A 16,108-nucleotide genomic window follows, 5' to 3' on the forward strand; every position below is an offset into this window, starting at 1 on the left:
ATGAAGGTTTTAGATCTCTTGATCAGTGTGCGCAATATGTCTGACTGATTTCTTGTATTGATCTCTGGTCTTGTTTGGGAGGTAATCTAGCTTTATGTTGTTTTATTTTGACTGTTTTAAAGTTGAGGTTCAAGGTCGTTCGTTTGCTCGTTGCCGTCGTTAGGAGTGTTGATGCCACAAAGGCAGGTTCCGTATGTCTTAGCGATCTTCAGCCTCGGTGGGGCTCAGCTTTGAATGTCGATGATACAAATTTCGTCTATTCAAGCGTTCAAGGGTGCAAGCATTATGGTTGTGAGGTATGAATTTTGGAGTTATTCATTACTAATAATGTGTTGTAGTTAAAACAGTGTTCATACATTTACAAAGCACTCTAGAAATGGAAAGAGTCTTGGAAAGGGTTTAGATTCAATATTTAGGGTATCTTCAATCACAATCATCCTGACTATGTTCCTAATAGCTACTAGCTATCCTATCTGTGTTGCCTTGAAATTATTCAGTCGTTGGCGCCTTCTCCCCCTTCTTCCACCCTTCAATTCTTTGCTTGTCACTTGAATCTATGATCCTTTGCATTAACACCTTCAGAGGCGTACCGCCACCTAGAGCAACTTGTACCTCCAACCATGTAATGCTACTGAATCTTGTAATCAACGTGGTGCTCCCTCCTTCAATTGTGGTTGCACGAAACAACAGCTTGAGTATTTTCTCTTGTAGTCCTTGTGCAAGATACGGGTTGTTATATAACGTGAATAATTTCTCAAAGACTCGGCGTTTTCGGAATATGCCCATGTCTGTTGGCGTTTGAAGACCAGCAAGCATAAAATCCAGAAGCCAGGAGACTTCTGAGTGATGGTGATCGTCAAGACTTGGCGACTCATCTAGAACCTTATACATCAAAGGTATCTTGTCAATCTGCCATGTTGGGCCTTGGGAAAGGAACTTGTTGATTTTAGGATAAAGACAGTGGAGAGGGTCGCATAGAACAGCCACAGAATGCGACGCGAACGATGATATGATGGTGGGAAGTGGCTCTGCGTTGATAACCTTCTTCGATGTCTCCACTAACTCACAAAGAAGAAGCCAAATTTGTTCCTTCTCCTCGAATGAAGATTCCTTGAGTTTGGCTCCAATCTTCGATATATTGGTCAATGCCTCCTTGCGAACACTAAAATGTTCCGAAGATAGTAGCATGATCAGTGCTGCAGCATAACCGCCTTCGATGACTTCCTCTATATCCTTTGCCGCCCACTTTACCAATGCATTATGGTCCTCCTCGGGCAGTTCCTTCAGCATTGTAGCATTTACCTCGTCTATTTCTGCTGCCGAGATTTCACCCTTGGTAATTGCAGAACTGGGCTCCCCAGTGGCTTGTTGCGATGGTTGTGGGATTTCGATCTCATCAACAAGTTTTCGAGATTTATCTAGAATCTTTCGAGCCGACGATTCCTCTGGTGTCTCGTCGCTCATAGCTTTGGTGATCAATTTAATGACCTTTTTATCCTCGCCAATCTTTATGGAAGCTGCCAGGAAACGAGCAATGAACTCAGCCACATCTTTGAGAATATCTGTTCCAGACTTGACAAGGAATGGCCATTGTTCAGCAACAGCAAGTATCAGCAAACTTACAGCAGACTGCTCTTTCTCGGCGTCGCGGGACTTTGAAGTTAGTTCTTCGAGCGAAAATATGTACTTCACTGGCTTTGAAGCACATCTCGAAACACAGTCATCCAGGAATTCATGAATCTGTCTTTCGTTAGGTATACCCTGAATTTCCTTAAGTCTCGCTATGAACGTGTCAAGCGCTGAGATTGTAGTCTCAGTCTGGAAAATTTGATTTTCTTGGACAACTGAGTTCAGAACGGATCTCAGCTTGAGCAAGGGCACACCGGCAGGTGCTTCGGCTGACAATTTCAGCATAGCCACGAAAGGAGAAGCTGAAAGCCCCTCTGCCTTGACGAACCATCGCATCCCCGGCGAAAAATGAGAGAATTGAAACAAATTCTCCAATTCCATAATTCGGAATGCGCGATCCTCTTTGGAAACCCCGGTGCTATCGATAGCTTGTAGAGCGTTCGTAAGGGTTTCCGATACGTCAAACTTGGCGTCCAATGCAACCCGTGGAACCACTTCATAATATAGAACTAACAACTTAGTGACGGCCTCTCGTTGCATCAATTCTGTATCTGATAACTTTCGGAATGTACTAATGACATCCTTGATCGAAGGAACACGTTGACAGAATTCATCTGTCAATCTCTCAGCAGCTTGAGTCCATATCGAAGATGAGGCAACGGCTGCTTCTTGATACATTTTCAGCATTTCCCGCATTTTATTGAATGCGATGGAAAGAATACGTATTGCAAAAAAGGAAATGAGATTGTGTTGCTGATTTAGACAACGTGTGAAAACCTTTTGCGTTAATGGTTGAGGCAATATACTTTCCAGCACAATAGAACAGGGTGGAGGTAGTCTCGCATACCTCTCCTGGTGTCCAAGATATTGAGGGATGGGAAGTTGTAAGGTGGAAAATACGAAAGCTGAATATCCAACCCACGTCGCGGTAAGCTTAGGATCTAAGGAAAACGATTTTTTGGTGAAGAAATAGCTTGCGACAAGCTCTGGGGCAGATTCGAGAATAGACAACAATAGTTCGCTTTGTTTCAAGCTCGACCAAGGTCGAAGATTTTGGATGAACTCAGATAATACAGTATTGCGGACTGGAACCTTCTCTGTAAAGCGCTCCATCCATTCAATACTGTCTAGCCCGAGGTCAATATGACCGGCTTTGGTATCGACTTCAAGGCCTTCATCGGCATCAATTCCTCTGGGATAAAATCCATTTTGACGATTAAGAACACCTAGGTTTGGCGATGTGCACGCGAGCATAAGAAAATCATGAGCAATCTCGTCAATTGCTTTCTTCCCTCTGCTAATTTCTTCATCTTCCTGATCATATGCATAGAGCGCTGCTATCCGGCCGAGAGAGATTGCATTTACAACTTTCGACTTGGCATCTCTGGGGAGAGCATCATCCTGCAGAACACCGGATTTCAAAGTCTCGAGGATATCGCGTATCACAAACGGAGGGTCGTCTCTAATATCTCTCGTTAAGCCCATAACAACATCCCTTTGATTCAGTAGTTCTCGTTTGGATTCTGTGGGAAGGAACTTTATGATAGAAAGGAGGAATCGAAGCGCATTGGTCCGCACAGAAGGCTTCTTGCGATCTTCAACTGCATCTCCTGTATATTTCAAGCTAAGATTTCGCGCCAATGTCTTGAAGGTGTAGTCTCTTGATCGGAAAACCTGCTTCGCCAAAGCTCCGCCATCGTAAATCGAGAGTTCTCGGAGGAGTCGCAGAACTGGGGAAATTACGTGCTCTTTGCTCTTATTAGATGTAAGACCTCTTGCAATCAATTCCAGTTGACGTTTCTGAAGTATCGTTCTACCCAACCTCAATCCATGTTCAGCCATCTCCAGTATGTTGGATAAAGTCTTCAAAAGTAACGCCAGTACAGCTGGAACTGCAGAGAGAAGAGATTCATCGTTAGCTTGGGATGCGAAACTCCAAGTTTGCATAAGATCGGAGAGGAAAACGGCTGATTTATCCTCATCGTCGGCAGGCTTTTGCGATTCGAGGTATTCTTTGAGAATGATAATTCGGGCTGTGTTGTCAGTGTCTGCGATAGAAAAGCTGTCCAGAAAAGCTTTCAAAGATTGTATGCCTGTATTGGGTTAGCTAAACATAAACAGGAGATATCGAGGCATTTTGTACCATGTTTTGAACGACCAGAGTCTTGGTCGAACGCTAGAGTCTGCTTCAGTTGCCTCGCAGACTGTATGTCGACAGAGGTGTAAGTTGTCTTGGTGGCATTAGATATTCTTTGGCGCTTCTGGTATGCCTGGCCTCCATCTTCAACGACCTCAGAAGATCGTTTACTCATTCTCAAGGATTGTATGCTGGCTACTGAAATTGGGAAATTCAATTGTCAATTGCATCCATCGTCCGTGGTCTGGACAATGTTTTTCGTTCCCAAAAATAATTTTCTTGACATCCTTATCGAAATTTCGATAGTCGGCATGCTTAATCACCGAGACTTTAAAGTTGTGGCGTGAACCTGGGACGAGCGTGGCTTGCGATCTAATGAATGCCCCATGCCACAGATAAATCTACACCCTAACTTTATTTACGGACCTCGCTGTTCCTGGGAATACCTAGTATTTGGTAGCTTCGACTTCGATGCCATCGCACATTCGAGCTCTAACCACACAACCATGATCTACAAATAAGATCAGTCTCGCAATTGGCTTTGATCAAGCCAAAATTAGCTAATGTCTTCAAATGTCGACACTTCTTCCACTGACCCCGCGACGCGGTATCCAACGAGTCTCTCACCTCCGCCAGGTGAGTAATGGTAGCTCTGAAAATGGGACCGCATCCGCAAGCAGACCAGTCACTTCGTGCTCAAGCACAGGAACTGTGCAGCACGATCCGATCCCTCTAAAGCTTCCCGTTGAGAGGCGATGCAACCTATGGACGCACGATGAAACGTTCTCGAAAGATGAAGTTGTTTTAAACCTAGACTTATTTCCAGATGTCAAGGCTGGGGAGCTTATGGCTATCGTAGCCCTAAAAACAGACTCGGGGTTTCGCGATTTTCAGGATAAGTCAGCTTCAAATAGGACGGATATTGATAGTGGAACGGCTTCTGGGCAATTTGGAAGCTACATTTGGACTCAATCTGGCCATGGCCATCGTGGGAAAGGCTCGAAGCATGATACGGGCTTTGGTAAACGCTATCTGTTCCTCGCAAAAGATATGCCAAATGATTTGAAGATGAAGCAACCCGCATTGGAGGTCTCTGTTGCTAAGCCCATTGCCGATGTATTTAATTTGAAGCATCGGTCAAATGTAATTCTTTGCACAGTATGTTCTACCAATATCGCTTCTTAAATTTGCTGCTAATTATAATGTCCTACAGACTGATACAACCACCAGCTCTGCATCCCACGTTGAGATGTCGTTCAAAGATGAATACCTTGCTCGATCAGACATGTGGAGATTAACTGTGGGCGAAATGGTAAACAGGGCTGTCTACAAAGGGCAAAAGATTTTATTTATGGGCACAATCAAGGCACAAGTTACTGCTGTCTACATTGGTGGCCGGAAGGTGCAGTCCGCGTTCTTTTCGACGACTACCAAACCAGTCTTCCGGAGCGAATCAGCGCGCTACGTGCTTTTCATTCAGATGTCGAGGGAGATGTGGGATTTTGACTCGGAAGGTTCAGGAGAAATAATGTTCAACAAAGTGGTAAATGGCTTTTTACCAGCATTGTTTAAGAAGTGGGTGCAGCTCAAAGTGAAGCATTTAGTCAGCATAGTGTTATTTACAAGAGTCGAATACGATACTGGGTTGGCTTCAGAATTAGCAAGATCATCACACGATACCGCCTACCACACAGGTGTACAAACTGATGGTAATAAAAAACCATACAAAGATTTTTATCGAGTTGTTGTTAGTGAGATGGCTAGTGGAGAGTGGACAACGATTCTATATCAGTTGAAGCGCGAGTTCAAATTTTTCCGCAAAGATATCTCCATGCATCGAATCGATTTAGTCACGGCCTTGGGGGCGCCGTCCTCGGCCACAAGTAAAGGCACTCTTGGGACCCGCATCGAGGCGGAGCCCTCACTTGCTATGCATGGAAACGTTCTCGAAGCAATCGATCTTGCTTCGACCCAGTTCGCGCATGATTATATCGATCGGGACCTTGTTAGGACCGGAATATCTATTGTTGTCGTAACTCCATGTGCTGGTCTTTTTGAAGTAGATTATGAAACTCTCCGAAAAACCACGGAGAGTCTCATCGGTAACGGCATTGGAATTGACCTCGTTTGTCTCCCAAAAATGCCACTGCACTCTGTACCACTGTTTCGATACCGAAACCCACGATATGCACCATTTCAAGAAGCATTGCATTTCAAAGCTCTTCGTAGCGAGGATAGCACTCCGCGTCAAACAGCTCCCATATTTGGAAGTTATTCATCCTTGAACGGCTCTCTTTCTCCACCCAAGATTCGTGATAGAAGTTTCCAAAATTCCTCTTCCAATAGTGGACAGGACCCTAGCGAGTGGAACTATGCAATACCGCACTGGATCGATGTATCATTTTGGACCGGGGCGTCCCAAGATCTGCTTTCTACATATCCTCTGGCTGATTCAAAACTTTTCAAGAAACGAGTAGCCGAGTCCTCTAGCGATTTCGCAATACGATGTAAAATGTATGAAATGGAAATGGCTAGTGTCATGGAGAATGCGATGACCGAGATTGCCGTTCCGCCACTGCAACTCGACATTGTCTTTCCCCAAATGTTAATCCAGGAATCTCGTGAAACTGCGGGTACGAAAAAGCATTCTTATACCTGGGAACGCGCGAAGTTGCAGTCGAGTCTTTCAGAGTTTATTAATGGGCCATCAAAACCTTTACTTGATCGACATGCCACGCAAGTTGAAAAGCAATTCGTGAAGGCACTTGATATATACGACGTCAATCACTCTGAAACCCTGGAAAATTTTATCGGCCCACGACAAAAAAGCCTGAAGTCACCCTTTAAATCAGGAAGTGAGGAAACAGCGAGGAAAGTTCTTGCAAATGATTCTAAAGTTTTTGGCACCTCTTTCACTGATGATAGTCCAACCTCAAGAAGCATGAATTTACTCACTGGCATGAGGCTCGACCGAGACAAGCAAAGCTCACATAGGAATGATCCGGTATTGCCACGTAAAGGCAGTGTAAGTAGCACCATGACTGCAGCCAAAGTTCCGGCTCCACGACCTACCAAATTAAACCGCCAAATAAGTCTAGGCAAGTACGGTTTTGGCATCGCCGCGCCTAAGGGTGTCGCAGCTGAATTACACACCGAAAATGCTAGTGCAGCGAAACCAGTTTCTGCCTCGTCAAAAGAATTTGATCCAAAGAAGAAGAATACTTTCACCATGGCAAATCATTTACTTAGCGCCCCAGTGAGCCAAGATCGTCCACCGTCATCAAACAGCGAAAAGTCAAGGATGAAGTCCGACAGCAGTTCTATCGAAAGCAAGCGAAGAAGCGAGCCGGACGTTGAGAGGAGCCCTTCGATACGCCCCATGACCATCAAGAGCGCACTCCAGTCTTTAGATTCGACGAACCAGTTCAAATCTAAATCAGTCTTGAGCTCCTTCTACGACGGGATCAAGGGCACCGAAGATGAGCATATGAACGTGCAGCTGCTTAGAACTAATGACAATCAAAAGGTGTATAACTCAAAACTTCTCGCAGAAGCGGTTCCAGAACTACCAGCGACTCTATCCCCTACTACTGCTTTATCGCCATGGCTAAGTGTGCTGAATCCATCCAATCCAACAGAGAATGACGCAATGGGGAAAACAGTGTACAGAAGATGGCAACATGTCTTCCCTAAGCCAGTGCTCACTAGAACAATGAAATGGAAATCTCTCTGTTCTCCTGCCTCTGTGCCATTAACCACCGAATCGTTTCCTACAAAGTTTCAACTTGAAACCGAATATCAGCAGAAGCCATACAATATTTCACAAAATTCTGAGGATGAAATTAGCGAAGATTCAAGTAATAGGGAAGACTTTTTGAAGGAGTTGATTAGCTTACGACTTTCCCAAGGGTTTCAGATTGTTATCGGTCCTGGGGTAGCCGAGGCATTTGGACAAAAGTCTCTGAAGATCGCGAATGTTTTTGACCGTGATCGTATTGCTGAGGATGGAGCCAGTGTATTCATGTCCATGGGAAACATAATTCATCAGCTATCTTGCGTGAATGGTACCGAAATCGAAGTCAACATGTTCGTCCGAAAACCGACAGCTCTGACTACACCTAGCCAAGGAACGTTAAGCCCGTCTGGGTACTATCCGGCCATTCGAACTACTTTGAGCGACACCTATGAATCGCGCAAGATGACTTTGGGTCGATCAAAGGATGAATATAACTGGAATTACGTAGACTCCTTCATCGCGGGCTTTGAAGACGACATGAACGAGCACCTCCGGTTCTGGCGTGCAAGGTTTGTGCTGATTCCTGTGGTACGCCCAACTCAGTCTCGACGAGATCGCATGAGAGGTGAGGATAACGAAGAAGAAGTCCGACTAGAAGGTATCAGGAAGCTCACTCAAATGTGGCAAAGCCACAGATACGTTCCACCGTCAGAGCGGCGTTTCCATAGTCTTGCCTCCAGGAAAATAAAAGATTCAAATCCACTTGACATTGTGTATAAGACGGAGGATCCATCCGTTGTTGTTAGCGCAGAACTCGAGACTTTACCTCTTGTGGAGACAAGTGAAAGTACAACTAGACGTGGGCACTTACTTGACACTGATCGTTTTCGAAAATCCAAACTTGATATTGCCGCCTTAGCGGAAGCTATCCAAGCGCCCGTGGAGAGGGGCGGTGTCCGTATGCAGAATCGAAGATGGCATTTTCGATTGCATTATAATTGTTTTATCGGTTCTGATATGACGACATGGTTACTTGAAAACTTTGAGGACATTGAAGATCGTGATCAGGCAGTTGAATTGGGCAACTTTCTTATGGTTGACGAGACACAGAGGTTGAGAGAGAAGGAAGTTGGTAAAGATGCAGGCATATTTGTCCATGTCGAAAAACGTCATCCTTTTCGAGATGGGCAGTATTTCTATCAAGTTACTGGAGAATTTGCCAAACAGAGACCGGATAGTCGCAGTGGTTGGTTCGGCTCTCGACGCCGTGAAAATTCTGTGCCTTCGACTCCAATGTCAGATGCCATGCCCAGAGACTCTCCTCGACCAGATAGAGCAAGATCCAGCTCTACGCAAGATGATAGTTCACATGAGTCGGGTGTGCCAACTCCAACCACATGTGGGGGGAAAAGGCCCAAGGTTTCTCTGAGTAAAGTCATGAAGTATGATGTTGACCATCGAAAACGCTCCTATCGACCTGAGCTCATCAACCTTCACTATGATCGTCTTCATAATCCTGACAATTGTTACCATATTCGAATCGATTGGCTCAATGTCACCGCTAAGCTGATCGAGGATGCCATACATACGTGGGCAACAACCGCAGAACAACATGGCCTACGATTAGTCGAAGCACCGATTGGCGAGGCATGTTCCATAGCTTCGGTCCATCCATTCAGGAGTCCCTACTTGATCGAACTGTCTTTGCAGCCTCCAGATCAACAGCCCCGAACATACTTTGACGTCAATTCCTTTACTCCGCAAGCACAAACTACCCAATCCAATCGTCATTATTACCAAAAAGCAATCATGAAGAAGTTCAATTTTGTCCTTGATATTGAAGCTGCGAAGAATTTTCCAAGCAATATCGATGTTTCGTTCTCATGGGGTCGACCAGATTATACCTATACACAGTACATTCATAGATCTGGAGTATTACTTGCACAGATTACAGATGAAGGCAATTTCCTCCTATTGGCGAACCGACTGTACAACAACAGGACTACATCGGCCAGAGATACAGAAAAATACATGAAAGTGGATCATGCTGGCGTTAATCGCATGGGACCCAGTCTAATTGCAAACAATCCAGGAATCGCTGCAAATACATCCAGTCCCTTTCAATCACCAATCCTGCGTGCGGCTCATGCCCCTTCTCCTCTTCTTCGTGCGACCCACCCCCTCTCCCCTTCATTACGAGCGACAGCTGATGTACTAGGCGCTTCCCTTCCCAATTCAAAATTAGCTATCACTGGCGGAATCAGTCCTGACACCATCAAAGCCGAACTCGAAGAATTCTGTCACAATAGCTGGAAACTAGAACTCTTCTACAAAGAAGTTTTTGAAAAGGTCATACCACCACATGCGACCCCACCAACACTCAGAAGCTCATTTCCGGCTATGCTTCTCGATTCGAATATTCCGACATTGGGATTACCGCCGGGGATCTTGACAAGGGATGGAAGGGATAGTAGTCCGACACCAATGAGGCTAGAGCGGGTGCCGGGAGTTGGGAGTAGTATACCTGTATTTGGGAGGAGACCGAGTGTACAGATGAGTATTGCGACTAGCGCAAGTGATTTGTCGAGGCAGGAAAGTCCAAGAGGGAGTATAGCTGAAGGTTAACGTTCTCGAAAATTAATAGCTAAAAAGCACAAAACTCGACTAGACATCATGGGAGCTGGTTTTTTAAACATGACTCGATTGGGGCATATGCATGCTATTGATTTTGTAGGATACCGAAAAGAGTCAGGTGGCGATTGGTGTTCTGTTTTATTTGTTTGGGGATCTTGGGATGTGTATGCAAATATTATGAATTGGAACGCCAAGTTTGAGATTAACGCCTGTGCATTTGGCAAAATTGAACGATCACGATTCGAGACTTTTAACAAGTACCATCGTTTCTTCTCTGCTACACTACCTTGAGTCTGATAAAGACTGTGATATCGAAACATTTAGGGTCATCCGATAGCTATCATGCAAAGATGACCGCCGAGTATGGACGTTCTTAAAGATATTGGTCTTTCCTTGCTTGTGGATTTCGATCTGGTGAGTACCTCAGTGGCAAGCCTTCACGTAAGCTCTGTAGATCCGAAGCTCTCAAAAGCTTCCTTCCACAAGCTTTTTCCTGCATAGCTTGGCAACTCAGCTATAATCGTTTTTAGACGTCAAGGAAATTTTAGTTCCTGCTATCGTTCCCGGAATATTTCCTGGTTCGCTTCACGACTAGGAGCAGTCGAGATTTTCATTGACCCCCCTTAAACTTCTTGCAAATCAATCAATCATGCTTCTGTTGCTTTAAGTCTGAAGGGATCCATTCTCAACATATAGCGGTACGCACGATAGGATCGTGAACATCAGAATCATGTCAAGACTGTTCACATGTCAAGCGGTCGTCTATTATATTCACAAGGATGAAAATAAGGGCACAAAATTCAACGTTAATCAAGACTCGATACCGCTATCCATCCTCTATCCATACGCCACATGTATTTGTCTCGAGTCATTGATCGAGATGATCAATCAAAACTTTCGCCCCTTTCAATATGACGTTCCTCATTTTTTCCACGCCGTCCATTGTTTGCAATAACTCATCGGTGCACCATGCAAGAATTATCTACGACTAACTAGTGCCATCGACTTTATACCGTCATCTTATTCGGTCGATCGCTGGTGAAGTGTTTCCATAGGTCCATTCTATTTTTGCTTCATGCTCATGGAAACTGGGTATAAGTATTGCCGTTTGAAGACCAGTTCATATTCAAGATCTTGTCAATATCTCAGAGCATTCAAGTCAACCAAATTTCCCCACATCATATCAATGATCCCGTCTATTCTGACCTCTGGATTCATTACGAGATATTAAAGAGAGTGTTTTTCTATCCTTATCACAATGTGTAATATCTCACATCATTTTTATACACTCTCAATGTTTACAATCTCTTCAAATCCACCTTAATCTCTGTTTACATCTCTCAACTCTGTAATGCATACAATATTGCAACACGCCGCCATACATACATCAGATTCGCCAGGAACTGCGCACCCTCCTCATTTAGATTTCGTTTTGATTCAGCCAACTATATGTATTTATCATTGAGATATGGCTACTATATACTTAGAAGACTAATTTGAAGCACACTGCTGGTATAAAAAAGGGTCAAAATCCACCTCCATGCTCTGGTGCAGTCCACCCGCCCGACTTGCAATGTGCATACCTACAACATCAACGTTAAATTAAATTAGATCAAACCAAAGAATGACACCGTCAGTTGTATTCTCTTTACACTTTCAAAGTAGAATTTTCCCCCGCTATTGTACCAGACCCCTTATTTACCACTCCGCCAGCTCCTACAGTGGGCCCAACGCCCGGAAGTGTGAAGTCTGGGTAATTCGGCCATTCGCCCAACCTAGCTGGGTCACCTCCAATTCTCACCCATTGTCCTACACTTGGCGTTCCATTATCCAATACGAAGAGCATAGCCCAGCTAGGCGGATACACATGTGCGTTAGGGGGTGTTGTAATGGAACACTGCATATTTGCTGCAGTGCCAGAACAGGAGAAGGCTGGAAAGAATGTTCGCTGCCCAAAGGAGTTTCCATGAGTAGCTCCTACGGCTGCCATCAGAGAGATGCGAACGGTAGATGGGCTACCCTTGTAGAGAGTAGCGGCTATATTGATTTTATCACCATAACCGAAATCGTTGCCGTTCGAGAACGTGAAACTTGGTTGAGTAACACCATTCATCAAGTAGGGAGGTAAAAATACCTCGACGCGGTATTCTTGGACAAATCGGGTGTCTTCCGGATCACTGCCTGTAACTAAAACCCGGCCATCTGGAACGAGCACGGCTTCGTTGTGGTAAAGGCGGTCGATAGTTGTGTTTGCCAAAGAAGACATTCGGGAATTCAGAGGCTTCGACGGATCATAAAGGACAGCATTATGGTTGGGTTCGGTAGCAAGACCAAAGCCAGCAAAACCTTGCTGAGCACCATTAAGAATGAGAAACGTGCCATCGGGACTAATTGTTTTCAATTAAAAAATGAGTGGTATAAGATTTTTGAGGGCAAAACTTACAGGGCTACCATAGATGATACTACTCGTTTTGAAGGCTATTCATCATTGTCAACAAAGTTTCTTGAGTAAGATAATAGAGTTTCAAGCTTACCATGCGCTCAATAGTCCAATTTGCGTCAGGTACCTCAGGTTCGAGGGATACACAGTTGTCCAACGCGATTTCTGGACCTGGGGTAGAGCCTCCGCAAATCATCACTACCAGTGGATCTGTATAAGGCGCACTTTGAGGCATCAAAACAGCAGTGCCTTCCATGGGATATGTTCTTCCACCCAAGAAGTTATTCACTGCAGCTGGAATATTTGGTAAGACTCTTTGAGTTTGCAGAGTGACCTCGTCTAGAATCCTCGCCTCGTTGTAATATGCAATGAATATAGCTCCAGATGGAAGTACTGCAAGATATGGATACAAATTGTACGGATCTGTACGGAAGAGATAGTCACAATAGAGTACATCTGCTCCAGGAGGGCGAGGGATAATTTCCAAGGAAGGAACAGGTGCGCCATTAGAGCCCACTTCGCCACCTACCACGAGGATGCTTCCATTGGCCATAATCATTGCTGAAGGATACCATCTACCTGTCTGCAGGCCAATCTCTTGATAATTCTCTTCCCAATCATTCTTGCTTGGTACTCCGGGTGCCCCGTCCGGAGTGTAAAAGCGTACACCTAGGGTCGAGGGAAGTGCCCAGCCCCCGATGTTGATCTGACGCCCAAGACGATCGGGGAGAATAATACTAGCAGAACAAAAGACATCTGTCTTCACATGCATGGGTCGCCATGCTGCCGTATAGTTATTTATTTGGGTAAGGTCTAGCTCATAAGCACCAGTGCTGTTGTTCGCGGGTGACGTTCCGAATTTTTCCAGAAAAGAAATCTTTCCGTTGATACCAACAGCGGATGTTAGTGGAATGATGGGCCCTGTAAATCCATGAGTCAATCATCCAGATGCTGTTAGTGTTATAGCCTACCTCCAATGAGGAACTCATATTTTCCAGCAGAATTTCCGTTCTCAAAGGTCCAGCTGTTGAGTGGTGTGCCTGTCCAAGTGTAATAGGTAATCAAGGACGGCCCGCCACAATATGTATCACGATTACCAGTACAAAGCATGACACACTGCGAATCATCAACGGTTGTAGCCTTGTGGTTGATAACATCCTGTACGTCACCGCAGACTGTGAATGAAGTCAATAAACAGTATAATCTGGAATGTTACATCAAAAAAGAACAAAATTAGATGCCAATAGCAAATAAGATTCCAAGAATCACGCAGAATTCAGGTAGCTCTTAGGCGCATCAAGTCATAAACTGAATTAGCAGCATAAACGGAAACTCACAGCATTGATTCGAATATTCCATACCCCCAGCACCATATCCAAATTCAGAACATAAGCTAAGACAGTTTGTGGCTGTGTTGTTATTTGCAAGTGCGATTTGGTAAGGGAACACTCTATTCACAGCATCGTCTCTGCATCTTGATCAGCTCTAATCTCTCGTGTTACAATACCAGCACGTCACATGCGACGAAACAACTTGAAATTGAGAGTTGCACCTACGTGAGACACCCCTTATATTTCCAATTGCCCGGTAAACTCGTATTCTGTATTACGGGTAGTTGTCGCACGACCAAACTTGTTTGATTAGAATAAATGCTCATACGATCGCCTAGTGAAATTAGGAGTTAGCATTATTTACATTTTCCTTTGAAAAAGAACAAAGATTGTATTGTACAATGAGGATACAGATGTATCAGGCAAGGCGAAAAGCGATGCTACAGATGGAAATGAAATTGAGGGTGCAAGAACGCAAATACGAACCTCCACCACACATTTGATTTGCATTTCCCCCGCACGGAGTGTTGCACTGAGAATCTGAAGATGCCAAGGCTCCCAGATTAATAATTGCAGAATCGCAATAGCATTGTGTATAGTATTCCATTCCAGCTATACTATACCCTGCAGTGATACAATTTCGTATGCAGGATTCCACAGTCATATTAGTATCGTTAGGCAGATTGTCGGCGAGGATACTACCACGACCAAGGGCTCGGTCAACCCAGCATCCCTTGTAGGTCCATCCTGTTGGAAGATCTGTGATCGTGGCCGAAGGGACAGTGGCACTAAGTGTCGTGGGTGTTGGTGTAGGCGGTAAACTCGTTGCGGTGTAATTGTACACGTTCATCCGCCCGGACCTAGAAGACAATTAGTGATTGCTTCTCGCGGAATCTCTCGGAGAAAAGAATCAGTGTGCAACAACGACATTAGAAACAATGCTCACCCTCCGCAAAATTGTGTCAAGTTCCCTCCGCATGCCATATTACAACCCGTTGCTGGAGCGCCATAGTTTTCAATCTCGTGGTCGCAATAACACTCACTGCCATACTCGACGCCCGAAAGTCTGTAACCTCCGAGAATGCAGGCGGAAAGACATGCATCGACGCTCATGGATGTCCCGACAATGGAATATATCTGCGTGGTGAGGGTACGTGCATTCACGCTATCATTGTAGCACCCAAGAGGTACCCACCCAGACGGTGCTCCTGTAAAAGTAGGAAGGGGAATGGAGCTTGTCGTGAGAGTAGGAAGCGAGACTATAGCATTGTTCAAATCGTAGAGACTCAATCTCGCGGAACCACCACATATTTCTGAAGCATTACCATTGCAAGGCATATTACAACCGACCTCGCCATCAGAAGCTAGGCCTCCGCCATTGAATATGTTATTCGCGCAATCTTGTGGTTGTCAAATTAAAGCTACAAACTTGATTAAGGCTTCCCACTTACAACATTCTCCTGAGTATTCAGCTCCAGCAAGTACGTAACCAAGGTTTTGACATGTTGATTGGCAGATTTGAATTGTCAAAGCTGCCTCTCCTCCTGGAGTTGCTACATTAGTAGTGAGCGTGCGAGCCCCCACGTTGTCGCTAACGATGCTGAATCAGTAAATACTTGTTTGAGGGGCTTCAAGCGCGAGTATACGGAAAATGAAGATAGTAAAAGCAATGCTCAGTCAGGGTACTTGGCTACCAGCTTTCTGAATTGCAATATGCCAGTCATCTAAGGTACTTTGATGGGAGGGTATAAAATGCAAGCCATCGATTGCTCTATCTTTAATGGGCCCCTTGTACCCTCAATTGGAACCTCTCTCTTCAAAGGATGGAAGTTTCAATGAAAAAGAAGGGTGTGCTTGGCAATGTAACAATGTAAATGTATACCTGTAGCAGCCCACATATGACCATGTATCTGCCCTCGGTAGGACAGGATGACTCCCTGAACGCGCTTCGGAACAAGTAAACTATCGAACAAAAGCTAATTAGCAGATGGAATACAGAGTGGCAATCACAAAAAGCTATCATTAACATACCGTCAAGGATAGACTTAGCGCTGCAAAGGCAAGCCGAAGAAAAGAAAGAGCCATGATTGCAATTGCTAGCAATCACCGTTCAAATGCACTCTGGGAAAAGACTGTCGCTCAATGATATACACGGGGAACAGAGAAAGAAAGTAAAAAGATCTGCACTCGGAGAGAGTACT

General features: G+C 44.8%; 3 protein-coding genes across 3 annotated transcripts; 1 reads left to right on the forward strand and 2 right to left on the reverse strand.

The window, feature by feature from the left end:
- Positions 1-489: 489 nt before the first annotated feature.
- Bfra_005652 (putative ribosome biogenesis protein urb1 protein) lies at positions 490-4,274 on the reverse strand (the record flags this gene model as incomplete). Its single annotated transcript, XM_037336031.1, has 3 exons — positions 490-3,722; positions 3,773-3,964; positions 4,250-4,274. The coding sequence occupies 3 exons, from the start codon at positions 4,272-4,274 to the stop codon at positions 490-492; spliced, it is 3,450 nt and encodes a 1,149-aa protein (XP_037191241.1).
- A 65-nt stretch (positions 4,275-4,339) lies between these two features.
- Bfra_005653 (putative vacuolar membrane-associated protein iml-1 protein) lies at positions 4,340-10,127 on the forward strand (the record flags this gene model as incomplete). Its single annotated transcript, XM_037336032.1, has 2 exons — positions 4,340-4,924; positions 4,980-10,127. 2 exons carry the CDS (start codon positions 4,340-4,342, stop codon positions 10,125-10,127), a joined length of 5,733 nt encoding a protein of 1,910 aa, XP_037191242.1.
- A 1,657-nt stretch (positions 10,128-11,784) lies between these two features.
- Positions 11,785-15,992, reverse strand: Bfra_005654 (putative copper radical oxidase protein; the record flags this gene model as incomplete). Its single annotated transcript, XM_037336033.1, has 11 exons — positions 11,785-12,523; positions 12,580-12,614; positions 12,671-13,497; positions 13,548-13,751; positions 13,914-14,044; positions 14,133-14,241; positions 14,394-14,767; positions 14,854-15,307; positions 15,359-15,498; positions 15,790-15,869; positions 15,939-15,992. The coding sequence occupies 11 exons, from the start codon at positions 15,990-15,992 to the stop codon at positions 11,785-11,787; spliced, it is 3,147 nt and encodes a 1,048-aa protein (XP_037191243.1).
- Positions 15,993-16,108: the final 116 nt, after the last annotated feature.

This window comes from Botrytis fragariae (genome assembly GCF_013461495.1).
Source record: "Botrytis fragariae strain BVB16 chromosome Unknown tig00000075, whole genome shotgun sequence".
NCBI classification, from domain to species: Eukaryota; Fungi; Ascomycota; class Leotiomycetes; order Helotiales; family Sclerotiniaceae; genus Botrytis; species Botrytis fragariae.